Source organism: Zingiber officinale, chromosome 10A (genome assembly GCF_018446385.1).
Source record: "Zingiber officinale cultivar Zhangliang chromosome 10A, Zo_v1.1, whole genome shotgun sequence".
Lineage (NCBI taxonomy): Eukaryota > Viridiplantae > Streptophyta > Magnoliopsida > Zingiberales > Zingiberaceae > Zingiber > Zingiber officinale.
Window position 1 is genome coordinate 36,184,979 of NC_056004.1, and position 20,432 is coordinate 36,205,410.

Sequence of the window (20,432 nt, forward strand, 5' to 3'; positions counted from 1 at the left end):
TATTTCACATAATCAATCAATCAATCTCTCTCTCTCTCTCTCTCTCTATATATATATAATAATAATAATAATAATAATAATAATAATAATAACAATAATAGGGTGTCCGACTTCCATCCACAACTCTTATTCATGACTCACATATATTCAGATAGATCATTTCTATATATATATAGGTTTGATAGCCTGAGAGACGCACGTGGGCGCCTCATTGTACGGGAGGTGCTTCTAGTGAATGAAGGCACCACCCATGCAATGAGGCATCCACGTGCATCGCCCAGGCTAAAATCATTCTATATATATGGCTTTGATAGCCTGAGCACCAACGATGAGTAACCATTGTGGGTGCATCTCACATGCGATGCACCTCTCATGTAAGAGGCGCTTACAGTGATCGTCTACCATGGATATATATATATATATATATAGGGGTGTAATCGAGCTGAGCTAAGTTAAACTCTTGAATGTTTGTGTTTGGCTCATTTATACTCGAGTCGAGTTCGAGTTTTATTTAACGAATATATTCATAACTCACGAGCTTATTCTAGCTTTTATCGAACCTAAACGAGTTTAATAAATATAAATTATAAATTTAAATATTCATTAAAAACTGAATTATATATTTAGAGAAAATTATAATATTCTTATTAAAATTTATAATTTTATTCTAATAAACAAATTTAATATATTTGTCTATATGTTTCACAAGTAAATTAAAGTGTAAAATCTATAAATTTAATATCAAAACTATTATTTTTTTATTTAAAAGTTGATTCATGAGCTTAACGAACATGTTCATGAGCTAACGAACCGAATATTGTGAAGCTTGAGTTAGGTTTGTTTATCTTAATGTGCCTCATTAAATAAGCTCAAATGAGCTTTTATCGAATCGAGCTTCGAATAGCTCATGAGCAACTTGATTCATTTACACCCCTAGTCATATAGCACTTCTCTCTTCACATGACATCCTATGTTTTAGCCATCCCCTTTCAAAAACACTCAATCACTCTTAGTATTTAATAATTTGTATTTTGTTTGTCGTATAAAGCTAAGTACTTTAGAAAAAATTGTAACCTTTCCTTGATTTTTAGAATAAAAATTATGTGAAATCAAATATATATATTTTAGAAGGGGCTATATCCATGATTTTCTAGTTGATGAACAATAAACGTTGGGACACAAATTTTCCTATTGAATCTTAGTTTCTATAAATTGGTGGATAAATTTTTATTAATGAACGATGATCTAAGAATGCTAATTGATGGGTCGCTTGTTACGAGAACTTTTTAATTTACTTGGTACTCAATAAAATTTTTTTATAAGACTGATTCGATTATTTTTAGGATTAGTGGTCATAAGTTAAATATCTAATGACAACTAAAAAAATTTTCATTCCTAAGAATTATTGCAAAATATAAAACAGTTACCTTAAATGCTTCTCCAAGATGTCCCCGGCCCACAGACTTTAAAAGGGAATAAATCATAAGCAACATTTGTTTAGCATAGTAACCGAGAGATCTAACACTGATTGAAGTATTTTTCACATTCACCATAAATTAACTCTAAAATCTATTATAACAAACAGGCGTATAGATACCACATGCATGAATGGACTTTCATATATATACAGTTGATATATATATATATATATATATATATATATATATATATATATATATATATATATATAATTTAAGATTTTATTAACATGAACGGCAATACGATTCGGCGTATGTATGGGCCGGCCAATTAATGGGCTTTTGCATAGAACACGGTCTCGTTACTACGCGTTTGAGGTGCTTTCTACAGACGTTTTTACAAATTACTTCGACAGAATTAATGTTCGAGATATAAAGGGAAAACTGCTAATTGAAGCTAAAGAATCAATATTGCAATAGTTTAGAGCTTTGAAAGTAAGCTTCTATAAACAGATTTTTTATTTGAGTTAAAGCATACGACGAAGTAGCATCCGTGCATGATCGAGAGAAGAAGAAGATAAATACAATGAACATTGTTCTACAACAATTGCAACTAGATCCTCTGTTTCTTACAAGTGACAGATTGCGGGGCAGTTGAATTAAAGTACAAGGCATGCGTAGAAATTAAGAGCCCGGCGCGAACTTGGTGGCGTAAACCCAGGCATTGTTGGCCACCGGATTGTCCAGATGATCCAACAGGTTCTCCAGCGGCCCCTTTCCCGTCACGATGGCCTGCACGAAGAATCCGAACATGGAGAACATGGCCAGCCGCCCGTTCTTAATCTCCTTCACCTTCAGCTCCGCGAAGGCGACGGGGTCGTCTGCGAGGCCCAGCGGGTCGAAGTAGGTGCCGCCGGGGTAGAGGTCATTGCCCTCGCCGACGCCGGGGATGCCGTTGATGCGGTAGCCCTCCACCAGCCCCATGAGGATGACCTGGAAACCCAGCACGGCGAGGATGCTCTGCGCGTGCACCAGGTTGGGGTTGCCCAGGTAGTCGAGGCCGCCCTCCGAGAAGATCTGAGATCCGGCCTTGAACCACACCGGCTCCTTGAACTCCACCCGCAGCCACTTCTGCAGCACCTCCGGCGTGATGCACCCCAGCGCCCCCAGCATCGCCCACCTCCCGTGGATCACCTCCAGAGCGCGGTTCTTGGCGAAGGCTTCCGGGTCGGCGGAGAGCCCCGCCGTGTCCCACCCGTAGTCGCCGGGGAACTCTCCGGTGAGGTAGGAAGGTGTCTGAGCTGAGAAGGGTCCCAGGTACTTGACACGGTCCGGGCCGTACCACAGATCGTTCCCCTGAGTGCGATTCACCATTGTTAGGCATCTGTACATTGTGACAATTCCAATTACCTTGCTAGATCGATCGAACGCTTAAGCTTACCATGGTGAACTTTCCTTTTCCCATGGGGACAAAATCCCTGAGGGGGTTGTGGCCATTTGATGGCCGGGCTTGGCCGAGGAAGGTGCCGACGACGGTGGCTGCTGTGAGAGTTGCTGCTGCCATCTGCGGATGTGCTGCGGTTGCAGTTGTGGCGGGGCTTGTGGTGGAATTGGGAAGGAACAGAAGGTGTGGTAGGCGTATGTAAGAGCACGGGAGTGGCGAGCGATGTGGACACGAGGGCGAGGTGGAGATTTTCTAGATTTTGATAGGGCCAATGAGAGAGCTCCGTTAGATTTGGAGCATATCCAGCTCACTTCATTTTATCTGACTGGTTATCTCCTGGCTTGCATAACCAATCAAAAAGAAAAAAAAAAAAGAAAAAAAAAAAGAAATAAGACATAAGGAAAACTAATGCATTATTTAAGTGTTGAAGAGGTTAAATTAGTTATTTAAAAAAAAATTTAAGTGCAAATTATGAATCATCTTACCATTTAATTTCACATGAATAAGAGCACGGGAGGTTAAGAACTTAAACTGTTAGAGGAAGGAAGAACTAGTGAAATGAATAATAAAGAGAGGAAGCCTTCTCTTCTCATCCGGTTAAAGGGAGGAGCCAGTACTAGATATTCAGGGGCCAATAACAAATTTAATAATCATCAATTATTTATTATATATAACAGTAAAATTTAAATATATCATATTTACATCAAATAATACATCAATATGCAATATCCACTATCAAACTTTCCAAAATACATCATTACTCTCAAAGTTTCCAAAATACATCATTACTCCCAATTCCCAAATCTATTAGAATTTATAACGTCTCTTGCATATCACGAAAATCATCTGTAATTGAATCTATATTGATTTGTTTAGCAGTTTGCTTCTCAATATACACTAGCAAATAGTCATTCATAAATTCATCATCTATCTTATTACGAAGTATAGGCTACACTATATTCATTGTAGAAAAAGATTGCTCTGTGATAGCCATAGAAACTGGAAGCATGAGAATAAGTGTTACGACTCTAAACACAAGCGGATAAATTTCTGACTTTCTACTTTCACCAACCATTGGCATAAATCAGAAATAGTTGTCAATGTTCTAAAATCAGGAAGTTGTCGAACATGATCAAAATGCTCAAATTGGATTCTTAATTGTGGCATCTCGTGCTCTGCAAAGTCTTTAAGGTAAAACTGTTGTACCAGTCTGTAAATATCATCAAATCTGAATGAAGTGTGCATCTCTCTTGGATCTAATGTTAAGCTAAGAATAATCAACTCTACCGTGTTGTCATTGAATTTATTGTTCAATTCTTGCAATTGAGAGTCTATCACAACATTAAAAAGATCAACTTTGTAATGATGTTCTACTATAATTTCATCTTGTTGATGGTGTGCCCTTCCTCTTCTTGCAATATATTAAGCATTGAAATCCGGCATAGGTATACTAACTGTTTGACAGAAAGATTTCACATTTACAACCAATTCATCCCATCCATCATCTCTCAAATTCCGAATAAGCAACTTAGTAGATGAAACAAGATGCATTGCATTCAAAATATCTTGAGATTGAAGTTGAAAAGCTTGACAAAGTAGATTAGAAATCTCCAAAATCTTCCTCATAAGATGCAAAATAAACACAAATTCAAAAGAAGTTAACATCTCATAAGCTGCATCAACATCTCCACGTTGAGCGAGTGCATTTCCATCCTCAATGATATTCAATAAAACTTCACATGTTGCACTAAATATCTTTATCAAACTAGATATAGATTTCAAATGAGAACTCCAACATGTATCACCTACCTTTTGTAAAGAACCAATTTGATTAAGTCCTTTCCCAGTTTCAAGCTCATTAATATTAAGTAAATGAGCAATATTTGATGCATGAGTTGCTTTTAATTGGTCATTACTCTTACACAAGGCACCAACAACATTGATAATAGAGCTTAACTTGGTAAAAACATGATAGACACGGATAACTGCTTTCAACGTAGCAACTAGTGTCAATTGCAAACGATGTGCAAAACAATGAATATAGTAAGGATAAGGACATTCACTTAAAATTAAAGCTTGCAATCCATTCCATTCACCACACATGTTACTTGCACCATTATAACCTTGCCCTCGAATATTTTGAATGTCAAGTGTATGACGAGGTAGGACAGAAAAGATACCCTCTTTCAATGTTGATGCAACAGTGTCTTTAACATGAATAAGTCCAAAAAAATGCTCTTGCACATAACCATCTTTGTCAACAAATCTCAAGACAATTGGCATTTGCTCCTTTTAGATTCATCTTAAGCTTCATCAACAATGATACAAAATTTTGCATCACCAATTTCTTCTCGAATGACATTCTTGACTTTAGCTGCCAAGACTTGTAAAATTTGTTTTTGTGTTGTTGGTGATGTATATGATGCATTTCGTGGAGCTTTGTCCAAAACTTCTGCTACTTTGTCATTGTAAGAGACTATGAAACTCAACCGTTCTACAAAATTTCCACGATTAGTTGATGTTATGAACTTATCATGACCTCTGAAAGAACATCCTTAAAATGCAAGCCATCTAGTCACCTCAATTGAAGATTTCAAGCGAAGTCTATTATCATTAATTTCTTGAGAAGTGAACTTCTCAAAACTTTGCAAAATATGTGATTGTTGGTTCATGAGATCTTCACATGCGTTCTCATCTTTTCGATAAGGAGAAGTTAGATCTTTTCCAATATGTGCCAAAAATGCACAATTTTTCCCATATCTTCTTCTTCCATGAACGAAACCCGTTAATACTAAATGCATCTAATCCAAAAGGTCCATCTTGAGTATGAAATACATAGCATGGTAAACAAAATGCTACATCTGCACTAGGATAAAATTTTAAACAAGATGGGAATAACTTAAACCATGATGTCTGAAAATTGCGAAGATGTTTTTCTCCAAACTTTGGATAATTTGAAAGCATACATTGATATGGACCAGCTTTAATATAAGCTCTTCTAAATTCATCACACTTTTCAATGGGGTACTCCCATATTCTCGGTCGCAATCCTGGATCACGTTATAATGTTTGAATATTAAATCTGTCATTGATTTCAACTCTAAAAAATTTTGCAAGGCTACCTTCAGAATTCAAATGATTAACATCTGTAGCTAGATTTGATTGAGATATTTGAATTTCATCATTCTTTCTTTTGAAGAACAAATCAATTATTTATGATTTTTTCATCTACAAAAAAAAAATGATTGTTCAAGTTTGAATCACCAATAAAATTATAAAATTACTCATGTACTTTATAAAATTATAACACAGATTAGGTAGTTAACAAATAAGATACATTTTCATATAGCATAACTCGTTAAATCCAACAATAACATTTTCGATTGTGATGTGGGTCACATGACTCACATCGAAATTAAGTAATCACCAAGTGATAGTGTGACATATTAGTAGTCTATTGATGCTGCAAATTTGTAACGCATTGAAAAGTTACAATTGAGAAAGGAAAGATAATCGCTTGAATTGCCTACCAGTTATCATGGGATGACCTTGAGCGGCCTTTAGAAGCGATTAGGGAAGTTCGAGAAGTATGATTGACACATAAAAGATCATAAAATCTACTAAAAGTTTCAATAGACACTAAGAAAGATATCTTATTTCTTACCTTTGTGCGAAGATTAGACGTCGAAATAACGAAAGAAATAGAAGGGAGCTATTAGATACGGAAATCGGAATGAAAATAGCGACCAACGACCTCCTCTAACAGAGTGAAAAAGCTCATGGTACATGCTGATGGCCCCAAACCCTAACTTATTCACAATTTTCGCTCCTACCAAGTCTTTTGTATAAACATGATTCGACCCGATAATAATAAAAAAAACTTGACGGATCATTTGCAAAGCAATACAATTTATTTCTGACCGCTTGGCATTTGCGAAGTCGGTGTTGTCGCAAGAGTCGCAGTAGAGGCGCTGAGGCAGGGATCGTCCTCCTTGACCTTGATGCCGCTATGCCAGAAAAGGAAGATACGTCCCAATCCATGTCCTCCATCGACCATCGCTAGCGAAAAAGGGCGAGAAGAGGGAGGAGGGGAGGTGGGTAGCGTTGAACGCCGTTTCAGTTCGAGTTTCCGAGGCGATACAGTGTAAACCATGAGCGTATGACATTGATAATTATGAGAAAAGATGTTACCAGTTTAAAATGTTTTGAGTTTTTTTATTAAATTTAAATTTATGTGGTGCCTTCTGAAAATGTGAGAAATTACAAGAAGTATTTTGACATAATTTCATAAAGTTAAAAGGGTTAAAACATAATTAAAAATTAATAAATTGTGGGCTGGACTCAGCCCGGGAATATGCCCAGCCCAGCCAAAGAAAGTTTATTCAGATTCTGTCTCTTAAGTTTTATCAATTTTATTTGTGAACCGGATCCAAAGTAGCAGTCAAAATCCCACCCCCTCTTCTCATGGCGGGTGTGCCACTTTCGCTCGACGTTCGTCGGCCTGTTGGGCGGCATGCCTCCTACCTCAGGCCGGGGGGGGAGGAGGGAGCCAGGGTCCCCCATTCATAGTGTGCTTGTCGATTAGATGTTCTTGGTCATTATTGATATTAATTACATGCGCTTATTAGATGTCCCTAGGACAAGGTTGAGTTGACTAGTGCGGGGTAGAGTTGTTACAATAGTGCAAGGGTGTGTTTGGTTCAAGTTATTATGTATAACCTTGGTTATGTGATTACCTGGTAATCACATAATCAAGGTTATGAGTAATAAAACATAATCAAATGTTGTTTGATTCAACTTAGGTATGTTGGGACCGAAGAGTAGCTAGAGGGGGGGTGGGGGGGGGGGGGTTGAATAGCTCGTCGCGTGCTCAGTACTCGTTGCAGCTTGTTTCTTGCGATGATGTGCAGCGAAAATACAAGAAAACAAACTACACAATGCTAACAAGGATGGTTTACTTGGTATCCACCTCACAAGAGGTGATTAATTAGTCCAAGGATCCATACCTATTCACGCACCCTCCACTAAGAAATCACTCCTTTTCGGTAACTACCGAAGGTGGAGAAGCCCTACAAGTTCACACTACAAGAAGAAAGGGAAAGGATACACAAATACAAGCAAAAGCTTACAATGAGTATAGAAAAACCCTAACCTTAGCTTTCTTCCTCAGCGGTAGAGTCACCTCTTGACTTGGAAGACCTCCAGGAACCTTCAAGAACTGGCGGTGAGAACCCTGTGGAGAAGAGCTGAAAGCGCAGAAAAGGATCGGAGATGAATCATGTAAGTTCTGTCGAAGAAGACGCTCGCCAGCAACCTAAATACGACACAATGGTCGAATCCCGATCGATTGGATTTCTCCCAATCGATCGGGGAAGCTTTGGATCGATCGGCTGATCGATCCAGAGCGCCTCTGTACTCTGCAGGAAAAGTCTGGATCGATCGGCTGATCGATCCAGCCTTTATCGCATCAAAACGCGCCACCCCAATCGATCCACTGATCGATTGGGGTCTCTGATCGATCCACTGATCGATCCAGAGGCATTCTGTGCGCTCTGCGACTTGCCCACTCGAGGCTTGTCACAGGGGCCTTCCCAATCGATCTGCCGATCGATTGGGCTCCAGCCAATCGATCGGCTGATCGATCCAACTGCTGGTTTCTGCCCAAAACCAAGTCCTAAGCCCCCCAAACCAACATCCGGTCAATCCTTGACCTGTTGGTTCATCCTCACCAAGTGTCCGGTCAATCCCTTTGACTCACTTGGACTTTTCCTCATCGTGCCAAGTATCCGGTCACTCCCTTGACCTACTTGGACTTTCCCTTCTTGCCAAGTATCCGGTCAATCCCTTTGACCTACTTGGTCTTTCTCCTCTTGCCAAGTATTCGGTCAATCCCTTTGACCTACTTGGACTTTCACCAGATGTCTGGTCAACCTTGACCCATCTGGATTTCCCCGTGCCTAGCTTCACTTACCAGGACTTCCCTTCTGCCTAGCTTCACTCACTAGGATTTTTTTCTGCCTGGCTTCACTCACCAAGACTTTCACCTGGATTCACTCACAAGGATTTCCTTCTGCCTAGCTTCACTCACTAGGTCTTTCATCTGACTTCACTCACCAGGATTTTCCTTCTGCCTAGCTTAACTCATTAGGTCTTTCCCCTGGCTTCACTCACCAGTATTTTCCTTCTTCCTAACATCCCAGTCAGGACTTCCCAATCAAGTATCCGGTCAACCTTGACCTACTTGACTCTTCTTCAACCAACCTGATCAGACCCTGATCAGAGGGAAATTGCACCAACAATCTCCCCACATGAACAACTGCACCTACATTATTCATGTATTGTCAAACATTGAAACCATGACCAAGACTCAAGCTTGGTCGACCAGGTCAACCTTGACCTAAGGGATATTGCTCCAACAATCTCCCCCTTTTTGATGTTTGACAATACATTTAAGTTAGGCTAGTCCCATAGCCTCAAACTTCTTTCTCATGCCACTAGGTAATGAGAGCGTAAGTTACAACCTACATTCTCCCTCTAAGAAGGCATACTCCCTCTTAGATAATGAAGGTCTAACTTAAACCCTACATTCTCCCCCTATTGGCACACATCAACAAATTTACTTGTTGAAAACTCTCCTCTTTGAGACTCTCCCCCTGAAGAGTTACTCATCGTTGTTCACAACTTCACTTGTTGTGATCAACACGATAATGAAGATCTCATACCCTTCATTTATCCTCAATGCTCACCCTTGAGCATTAACCACTTGAATAACACTTGTATAACCAAATGAAGGTCTCATACCCTTCATTTTCCTTTAACCTTACATTCTCCCCCAATGTAGACAAATGCCCAACCTTGAGCATTTATAACCTAAACAATGAAGATATCTACTCTTCATTATAATCCAATGCTCAACCTTGAGCATTTTTACTAAAGAAGGGTAACCACCTTCCAAGGTTTATGAAAAATAATTTTCATGTCCTTAAAGAGTACCTCCCCCTAAAGACATGGTTATACCTTCTGTCATTGCACCAACAATGACTTGGAATCCCTAAACCTTTAGGAAGCCCAAATTTAAAAGTTTTGAGGTTCAAAAGTTCAAAATTTGAATCAACCTCAACCTAAACTTCAATTTAGTCTTCCTTATCCAATCCATCCTTGTTTTCAACATGAAAACATCCTATTTATGTATACAAATATATTTTGAGGGGTTTGGAATGGTTACCTAGACTAAAATAAGTTTAAAATGCTAAAAATAAGCTTTCCTAGCCAAAATCAGCATCTTCGATCGATTGGAGTTGGGTTCCAATCGATTGAACCCTGCTGAATCGATCCACTGATCGATTCAGTATGCTTGGATCGATCGACTGATCGATCCAGCGAGCTTCTGCTCGCGAGAAATGTCTTCTCAATCAATCGTCTGATCGATTGAGGCACTCCAATCGATCCACTGATCGATTAAAGACCTGAAATTGCTGAAATTCAATTTCAGCCAATTTCAGAAACCCCTAGAAAAATCTACAAAATTCCAAAAATCGTGAAAATTTGTGTAGACATTATTTAGGGTATACTTTATCATGGAAAAATAGTTTTCTAAGAAAATACATCATATTTTCAAAGATGGACACAAACTCGAAAACTTACAAAAGCTTTAGTGTTTTCTTCAAGTTTGTGTCTAACTATTCAATGTTGATTACTATTAGAAGATAGCCTTCACCAAGGTTTTCCAAAATCATTTTAAAAATATTTTTAAAACCAATATCCCACCATGTTCCTTGGGCTTAATGCACATGATTTGTACATTAGCTTTTCCAATGATGGTAAAACACATAATTATGTGTTTTGATGAACTTAAAACTCAAGGAAATGCACTAAATCAACATGTTGAGTTTTGTTCATCATCCTAACATCTCACTTGTATCTAATGTGCACAAAACACATACAAGTCATCTTATATGTCTTTATGAGATGTAAAATTTGGTTTTGTCCTAATCTAGAGATCATGCATATCTATTTAGCCATTTTGTGGATATTGAACATCCACCTAGGATGTCACTTGTTGATACACTTGTACCACTTGTTAATAAATTTATTGATAAATGTCACTTGTTGATAAATGTCATTTGTTGATAAATTTGTACCACTTGTTAATAAATGTCATTTGTCCTTAATTTTAAGGAAATAAACATAATGTGTGATAATGTTATGACATACATCAAAAAGAAATAATTTTCAAAAGAAAATTTCTTATAACTACATGATGTATGTATGTCATGACATGGTATTTTTTATGTTTTTCATAATAAGACATGAGTGCAAACACAAATAAATAAATATGATGTCATGACATTTGATGGGCAAGCAATCATGACAAGGTTTAGCATAAGTAAAATACCTAGATTACCTATCTAAGTGTCCTTAAACCTTAGTTAAGTTAAAAATTAAACCTAAATTGCCCTCTAAATACTCCAAGAAAATGTCAAAACCTAAATTGGCATTTCTAGTTCTCTTGATTAACTTATGCCAATTGAAATTAAGCTTATTCCTCAAATGTTGGCATATTTCATTCTTCCACAAGAGTAAAACTAAGAATATACCAAAATCCCAACTTGGTATTTCCTTATGTTTTCCTAATATGTGCCATTTTTAAAATAAAATCAATACTTCTCAAATTTGGTACATTTTACTCTTTCAAAGAGTAAATCATAAATCCATTTCATTTTCAAAGGTTAATAATAACCTTGAAAATGCTCCTTGAGTGTCAATTTCTTCAAAGTTGGGTTAACTACCCTTCTTCTTAGAGTTGACACTCTCTAACCCATCTATGGGGTAGAGAAAATGCTCCTAGGAACCCAAAACCTATGGGTGCTCCTTGGATGCTCTAGGTATTCACTAGGGATAACTTCCCTAGATACCTTCCTAGTGACCTTGTTTGGCTTCTTAAAAGCCTTGGTCACTTTTTCTAGGTCAACTCTAGGGATTTCTTCCCTTGTGACTTTCTTTGTGACTTTCTTAGACTTCTTAGAAGTCTTGGTCACATTTGTTGCAAAAATACTCTTAGGGATGACCTCCCTAGAATTTTTGGCTTGCCCCTTAGACCTAGACTCGGTTCCATAGCTATAAAGAACCCTATGGTAAGAAGTTACATCATTCTTAGACTTGGGTTTGTATCCCAAACCTCTATGGTCATTGGATGACCTTTGTTGTACTCCTAGACCTAGGTTTTGACTCTTGGACCCTTGTGTCATATTTGTGATTTTTCAAAGAGTCCTCTCTAATTTATCAAGTATTGACCTCAAGACTTGATTTTCCTTCCATAATTCTTCAACCTTAGGTTTTTCACTAAAACCTTGATTTTTCTTCTTCTTAGGCAAATACCTAGAATCCTTAGGGTTCTTGCCTAAATCCCTATCTACCTTTCTAAACCTAGGTTGAGAGGTTTTAGCATGATAAGCTACATGATTTTCCTTAACTTTATCATGCCTCCTATTCTCATGGTAAATAGCATTAAAATGATATAAATTAGAACTATCATGCTTTTTACCATTATTTAAGGGAATAGGCTCAATGAATGATACCTTCCTTTTTACCTTGGAGGCTCCCCCTTGAATTGAGCTTCCTCCTTGAGCCTTGACCACCTTCTTCCCCTTAGGGCATTTACTTCGGTAATGCCCTTTTTGTTGGCACAAGAAGCACACAATATGCTCCTTGCTCTTCTTTGTTGTGGGGATGGTCTCCTTGGGCTTCTCCTTGCCCTTGGGTGCCACTTGACTCTTCTTCTTGGCCAAGTTGGGACACTTGTTCTTGTAGTGCCCATTCTCCCTACACTCAAAACATATAATATGATTTTTATTATTAATTGAGATATTTTTACCTTCACATGTAGGGATGACACTTGGTCCTCCATGTGATGTGGATGTAGAGGCTTCCTCTTGATCCGATAGTGATGCTCCTCCATTAGGTTTGACTTGACTTGTGGAGGTGGAAGCTTCTTCATCCTCTTCCTCTCTCCTTGACCTGGATGTGGAGACTTCTCCTTCTTCTTGATCCGGTGTCACCAAAAATTGCTCCCCCTCAATCCTAGAGGTGGAGGCTTCATCATCTTGTACATGGAACAAGGAGTATGCTCCCTCCTTGTTTCCTTCATTGCATTCCCTCGAAGATGAAGCTTCTTCTTGAACTTCTTCTTCGAAAGTTGAGCATCTCTCAACTTCGAAGTCCTCCTCTCGGTCTTGCTCCAATGAGTCGCCCTCTTTGGATTCCTCTTGATTCGGTACAGTGGAGGGGATCTCATGAATAGTTGCCAACTTGCTCCAAAGCTCCTTGGCGTCCTTGAATTCTCCAATTTGAGCCAAAATGTGGCTAGGCAATAAGTTGACCAAAAGCTTGATCACTTTATCATTTGCCTCACTCCTTTGAATTTGTTCTTGGCTCCATTTGCTTTTCTTGAGGACTTTTCCCTTGGAGTTCTTTGGAGCTTCGAAACCTTCCATGAGAGCAAACCATTGCTCTATCTCCACCATTAAGAAGTTTTCGATCCTTGATTTCCAAAGATCGAAGCTTGTAGATGTGTACGGTGGAGCCACCCTTGTGTCAAATCCAAGTCCATCTTGGAATTGCATCTTGAAGTTGAGCTTCTTGATTTCTTTGACTTTGATGAATTTGCTCCAACTTCTTCACCCTCTAGCTTTTCTTGTTTTGTTTCTCCCTTCCGGCGATGAATCCGGTGAAGAGCGACCTCGCTCTGATACCACTTGTTAGGACCGAAGAGTAGCTAGAGGGGGGGGATGAATAGCTCGTCGCGTGCTCAATGCTCGTTGCAGCTTGTTTCTTGCGATGATGTGCAGCGGAAATACAAGAAAACAAACTACACAATGCTAACAAGGATGGTTTACTTGGTATCCACCTCACAAGGGTGACTAGTCCAAGGATCCACACCTACTCACGCACCCTCCACTAAGAAATCACTGCTTTTCGGTAACTACCGAAGGCGGAGAAGCCCTACAAGTTCACACTACAAGAAGAAAGGGAAAGGATACACAAATACAAGTAAAAGCTTACAATGAGTATAGAAAAACCCTAACCCTAGCTTTCTTCCTCAGCTGTAGAGCCGCCTCTTGACTTGGAAGATCTCCAGGAACCTTCAAGAACTGGCGGTGAGAACCCTGTGGAGAAGAGCTGAAATCGCAGAAAAGGATCGGAGATGAATTGTGTAAGTTCTGTCGAAGAAGACGCTCGCTAGCAACCTAAATACGACACAATGGTCGAATCTCGATCGATTAGATTTCTCCCAATCGATCGGGGAGGCATTGGATCGATCGACTGATCGATCTAGAGTGCCTCTGTACTCTGCAGGAAAAGCCTGGATCGATTGGCTGATCGATCCAGCCTTTATCGCGTCAAAACGCGCCACCCCAATCGATCCACTGATCGATTGGGGGTCTCTGGATCGATCCACTGATCGATCCAGAGGCATTCTGTGCGCTCTGCGACTTGCCCACTCGAGGCTTGTCACGGGGGCTTTCCCAATCGATCGACCGATCGATTGGGCTCCAGCCAATCGATCGGCTGATCGATCCAACTGCTGGTTTCTGCCCAAAACCAAGTCATAAGCCCCCCAAACCAATATCCGGTCAATCCTTGACCTGTTGGTTCATCCTCACCAAGTGTCCGGTTAATCCCTTTGACTCACTTGGACTTTTCCTCATCGTGCCAAGTATCCGGTCACTCCCTTGACCTACTTGGACTTTTCCTTTCTTGTCAAGTATCCGGTCAATCCCTTTGACCTACTTGGTCTTTCTCCTCTTGCCAAGTATCCGGTCAATCCCTTTGACCTACTTGGACTTTCACCAGATGTCTGGTCAACCTTGACTCATCTGGATTTCCCCGTGCCTTGCTTCACTTACCAGGACTTCCCTTCTGCCTAGCTTCACTCACTAGGATTTTCTTCTGTCTGGCTTCACTCACTAGGACTTTCACCTGGATTCACTCACCAGGATTTCCTTTTGCCTAGCTTCACTCACTAGGTCTTTAACCTGACTTCACTCACCAGGATTTTCCTTCTGCCTAGCTTCACTCACTAGGTCTTTCACCTGGCTTCACTCACTAGGTCTTTCACCTGGCTTCACTCACCAGGATTTTCCTTCTTCCTAACATCCCAGTTAGGACTTCCCAGTCAAGTATCCGGTCAACCTTGACCTACTTGACTCTTCTTCAACTAACCTGATCAGACCCTGATCAGAGGAGAATTGCACCAACAATCTCCCCACATGAACAACTGCACATGCATTATTCATGTATTGTCAAACATTGAAACCATGACCAAGACTCAAGCTTGGTCGACCAGGTCAACCTTGACCTAAGGGATATTGCTCCAACAAGGTAACGCAACAAAAACTTGTTTGTTTGAAGTTTTAATGAATACCCTTGATCCAGTGATAAGGACGGGGGACCCTCATGGGCGGAGGGTCAAAGACACGTGGAGGTCAACCCCGAGTTCGCGCCGAACGGAAGGATGCCGGACCGACCTGACATTCGGCCAGGAGCTTACCGGGCCGGACAGAAGACAACCCGACCATGGGTGGGTTTCCGCCGTTCATAGTGAAAAGGGTCACTTGGCCGAGCGGATAGCCCGCTCGGCCGAAGCATAAAGCATCGTTGCTGTGGAACACTCTCAGCCGAGCACCTGGTCGGACCGATACCAACGCCCGGTCGGACCTATGCCTGCCGAGCGGCTGGCCGCTCGGCGCGGGAACAGAAGAGACAAAAGGACAAAGGAAACATCGGGGGAACATCTCCTGACAGCGGGTATATTCAACGACCAGGCCATACGCAAGATCTTACAACAGAGGATCCCGCTGTCCCATCATAGATGTGCTCGGACTGTAGCAATATGGTGTCAGGTAAGCCCTTCTGACAAGCCCATACCGAGGTATGGATAGAGGACACGTATGCACCTCGGTATGTGTGCTCGAGCCTCTTCACAGCTCTATATAAAGGGTCCTCACCCTTCGCCGGAGGTACGTACTCTCTGATATTGAGAGCCACTTCTTTCTTGTCCACTTGCCTGACTTGAGCGTCGGAGGATCATCGTCGGGAACCCCTTCCCAGCCCGATTTCTTTGCAGGTTCGTCGGAGCGCCGTGCGACCGGCCGGAGATCTACGTCAGCGACAAGGAGAGCGCCACGTGCCCAGCGTCCGTTGACTCAGCGATTCGGACAGGATCAATTTGGCGCCGTCTGTGGGAACGCTCCTGCATTCGATCGGAAGCAATGGACGAGGCTGGATGACCACATTCGGTGATGCTTTCCACAGAGGAGCTCGACGCTCTGATCGAGGCAAGAGCGGTTAAGCTTGTGGAGCAACAGAAACAGAAGGCGCAAGCCGAGCGGATGAAGCAACAAGCGACGTCAGAGTCAGGAGGCCGAGTTTCGAACGGAGAACATCTCACCAAGGGGCCAAGATAACGATCCGATCGGCATTCAAGGGGAAAGAGGATGGCCAAGCGAACCACCTCCAGTCGTACCGAGCTGGGTGAAAGGTGTGCCGATGTAATTCATTTTATGTATGTCTTGGTCGCCTGTGTCCTTTTAATGCAGGAGGCAAAGTGATAAAACACATTTTGGAATTATTGGCCGAACGGCCGACTACAGAAGACGACATGCCGCTCGGACCGTGTTGAAATTAGCCTTGAAGGCCGTCGAGCTCCGACGTTAAAAATCGAGAGACGAGCCGGCGTCTATAAACCCTTCGAGCGGAAGACCGTCGAGCTTCGACGTTAAAAATCGTGAGACGAGCCGGCGTCTATAAACCCTCCGAGCGGAAGACCGTCGAGCTCCGACGTTAAAAATCGAGAGACGAGCCGGCGTCTATAAACCCTCCGAGCGGAAGACCGTCGAGCTCCGACGTTAAATATCGAGAGTCGAGCCGATGACTATAAACCCTCCGAGCGGAAGACCGTCGAGCTCCGACGTTAAAAATCGAGAGTCGGATCGGCGACTATAAACCCTCCGGCCGGAAGACCGTCGAGCTCCGACGTTAAAAATCGAGAGTCGAGCCGGCGACTATAAACCCTCCGAGCAGAAGACCGTCGAGCTCCGACGTTAAATATCGAGAGTCGGACCGATGACTATAAACCCTCCGGCCGGAAGTAATGCTCTTTAGCAAAAATTCCAGTTAAAGCCATGCATGTATTCAACTAAGCGAGTCCGGCGGACCAAGTGTGCAAGCGGGCGGGTTACCAAGAGTACCTCGTAAACATTTGACGAAAATCCCATTTGCGAAACGAGATATATTCAGCCGAGCGAACTAGATATACAAAATACTTCGTGAGAAATCCCTTGCAAAACGCAAGAGAGGTGGGATGAGAGGCGATTAACGAGGAGAAGCGGAGGATGGTTTTTTGGATGCGCCGCTCGGCACTACGCGCGTCCAGTCAGTCGGACTATGCGCCTCCTTCGACTAGACTTGAAGGGGAGGCATGTGATCCGGTGGTAAGGATGGGGGACCCTCATGGGCGGAGGGTCAAAGACACGTGGAGGTCAACCCCAAGTTCGCGCCGAACGGAAGGATGCCGGACCGAACAGAAGGATGCCGGACCGACCTGACATTCGGCCAGGAGCTTCCCGGGCCGGACAGAAGACAACCCGACCATGGGCGGGTTTCCGACGCTCATAGTGAAAAGGGTCACCTGGCCGAGCGGATAGCCCGCTCGGTCGAAGCATAAAGCATCGTTGCTGTGGAAAACTCTCAGCCGAGCACCTGGTCGGACCGATACCTACGCCCGGTCGGACCTATGCTTGCCGAGCGGCTGGCCGCTCGACGCGGGAACAGAAGAGACAAAAGGACAAAGGAAACATCGGGGGAACATCTCCTGACAGCGGGTATGTTCAACGACCAGGTCATACGCAAGATCTTACAACAGAGGATCCCGCTGTCCCATCATAGATGTGCTCGACTGTAGCAGTATGGTGTCTGGTAAGCCCTTCTGACAAGTCCATACCGAGGTATGGACAGAGGACACGTATGCACCTCGATATGTGTGCCCGAGCCTCTTCACAGCTCTATATAAAGGGTCCTCACCCTTCGCCGGAGGTACGCACTCTCTGATATTGAGAGCCACTTCTTTCTTGTCCACTTGCCTGACTTGAGCGTCGGAGGATCGTCGTCGGGAACCCCTTCCCAGCCTGATTCCTTTGTAGGTTCGTCGGAGCGCCGTGCGACCGGCCGGAGATCTACGTCAGCGACAAGGAGAGCGCCACATGCCCAGCGTCCGTTGACTCAGCGATTCGGACAGGATCAATTTGGCGCCGTCTGTGGGAACGCTCCTACATCCGATCGGAAGCAATGGACGAGGCTGGACGACCACATTCGGTGATTCTTTCCACAGAGGAGCTCGACGCTCTGATCGAGGCAAGAGCGGTTAGCTTGTGGAGCAACAGAATCAGAAGGCGCAAGCCGAGCGGATGAAGCAACAAGCGACGTCAGAGTCAGGAGGCCGAGCGGAAGCCGAGTTTCAACCGGAGAACATCTCACCAAGGGGCCAAGATAACGATCCGATTGGCATTCAAGGGGAAAGAGGATGGCCAAGCGAACCACCTCCAGCCGTACCGAGCTGGGTGAAAGGTGCGCCGATGTAATTCATTTTATGTATGTCTTGGTCGCCTGTGTCCTTTTAATGCAGGAGGCAAAGTGATAAAACGCATTTTGGAATTATTGGCCGAACGGCCAACTACAGAAGACCACGTGCCGCTCGGACCGTGTTGAAATTAGCCTTGAAGGCCGTCGAGCTCCGACGTTAAAAATCGAAAGACGAGCCGACGTTAATAAACCCTCCGAGCGGAAGACCGTCGAGCTCCGACGTTAAAAATCGAGAGACGAGCCGGCGTCTATAAACCCTCCGAGCGGAAGACCGTCGAGCTCCGACGTTAAAAATCGAGAGACGAGCCGGCGTCTATAAACCCTCCGAGCGGAAGACCGTCGAGCTCCGACGTTAAATATCGAGAGTCGAGCCGGCGACTATAAACCCTCCGAGCGGAAGACCGTCGAGCTCCGAAGTTAAAAATCGAGAGTCGGACCGGCGACTATAAACCCTCCGGCCGGAAGACCGTCGAGCTCCGACGTTAAAAATCGAGAGTCGAGCCGGCGACTATAAACCCTCCGAGCTGAAGACCGTCGAGCTCCGACGTTAAATATCGAGAGTCGGACCGGTGACTATAAACCCTCCGGCCGGAAGTAATGCTGTTTAGCAAAAATTCCAGTTAAAGCCATGCTTGTATTCAACTAAGTGAGTCCGGCGGACCACGTGTGCAAGCGGGCGGGTTACCAAGAGTACCTTGTAAACATTTGACGAAAATCCCATTTGCGAAACGAGATATATTCAGCCGAGCGAACTAGCTATACAAAATACTTCGTGAGAAATCCCTTGCAAAACGCAAGAGAGGTGGGATGAGAGGCGATTAACGAGGAGAAGCGGAGGATGGTTTTTTGGATGCGCCGCTCGGCACTACGGGCGTCCAGTTAGTCGGACTATGCGCCTCCTTCGACTAGACTTGAAGGGAAGGCATGTGATACGGTGGTAAGGACGGGGGACCCTCATGGGCGGAGGGTCAAAGACACGTGGAGGTCAACCCCAAGTTCGCGTCGAACGGAAGGATGCCGGACCGAACGGAAGGATGCCGGACCGACCTGACATTCGGCCAGGAGCTTCCCGGGCCGGACAGAAGACAACCCGACCATGGGCGGGTTTCCGACGCTCATAGTGAAAAGGGTCACCTGGCCGAGCGGATAGCCCGCTCGGCCGAAGCATAAAGCATCGTTGCTGTGGAACACTCTCAGCCGAGCACCTGGTCGAACCGATACCTACGCCCGATCGGACCTATGCCTGCCGAGCGGCTGGCCGCTCGGCGCGGGAACAGAAGAGACAAAAGGACAAAGTGAACATCGGGGGAACATCTCCTAACAGCGGGTATGTTCAACGACCAGGCCATACGCAAGATCTTACAACAGAGGATCCCGCTGTCCCATCATAGATGTACTCGGACTGTAGCAGTATGGTGTCAGGAAAGCTATTCTGACAAGCCCATACCGAGGTATGGACAGAGGACACGTATGCACCTCGATATGTGTGCCCGAGCCTCTTCACAGCTCTATATAAAGGGTCCTCACCCTTCGCCGGAGGTACGCACTCTCTGATATTGAGAGCCACTTCTTTCTTGTCCACTTGCCTGACTTGAGCGTCGGAGGATCGTCGTCGGGAACCCCTTCCCAGCCCGATTCCTTTGTAGGTTCGTCGGAGCGCCGTGCGACCGGCCGGAGATCTACGTCAGCGACAAGAAGAGCGCCACGTGCCCAGCGTCCGTTGACTCAGCGATTCGGACAGGATCAATTTGGCGTCGTTTGTGGGAACGCTCCTGCATCCGATCGGAAGCAATGGACGAGGCTGGACGACCACATTCGGTGATGCTTTCCACAGAGGAGCACGACGCTCTAATCGAGGCAAGAGCGGTTAAGCTTGTGGAGCAACAGAAACAGAAGGCGCAAGCCGAGCGGATGGAGCAACAAGCGACGTC

General features: G+C 43.5%; 2 protein-coding genes across 2 annotated transcripts; both read right to left on the bottom strand.

The window, feature by feature from the left end:
- Window positions 1-1,976: 1,976 nt before the first annotated feature.
- Window positions 1,977-3,044, bottom strand: LOC122026221 (chlorophyll a-b binding protein 3, chloroplastic). Its single transcript, XM_042584875.1, has 2 exons — window positions 2,860-3,044; window positions 1,977-2,774 (listed from the first exon to the last, which is right to left on the bottom strand). The coding sequence occupies exons 1-2, from the start codon at window positions 2,980-2,982 to the stop codon at window positions 2,103-2,105; spliced, it is 795 nt and encodes a 264-aa protein (XP_042440809.1). The 5' UTR covers window positions 2,983-3,044; the 3' UTR covers window positions 1,977-2,102.
- A 1,240-nt stretch (window positions 3,045-4,284) lies between these two features.
- LOC122026595 lies at window positions 4,285-5,145 on the bottom strand. Its single transcript, XM_042585332.1, has one exon. It carries the CDS (start codon window positions 5,143-5,145, stop codon window positions 4,285-4,287), a length of 861 nt encoding a protein of 286 aa, XP_042441266.1.
- Between the last annotated feature and the right edge of the window lie 15,287 nt (window positions 5,146-20,432).

Coding starts and splice junctions, on each gene's coding strand:
- LOC122026221 (XM_042584875.1), bottom strand. CDS start 2,982: ATGGCAGCAGCAACTCTCACAGCAGCCACCGTCGTCGGCACCTTCCTC. Junction 2,775..2,859: donor GAAAAGGAAAGTTCACCATG/GTAAGCTTAAGC, acceptor AATCGCACTCAG/GGGAACGATCTGTGGTACGG.
- LOC122026595 (XM_042585332.1), bottom strand. CDS start 5,145: ATGCCAATTGTCTTGAGATTTGTTGACAAAGATGGTTATGTGCAAGAG.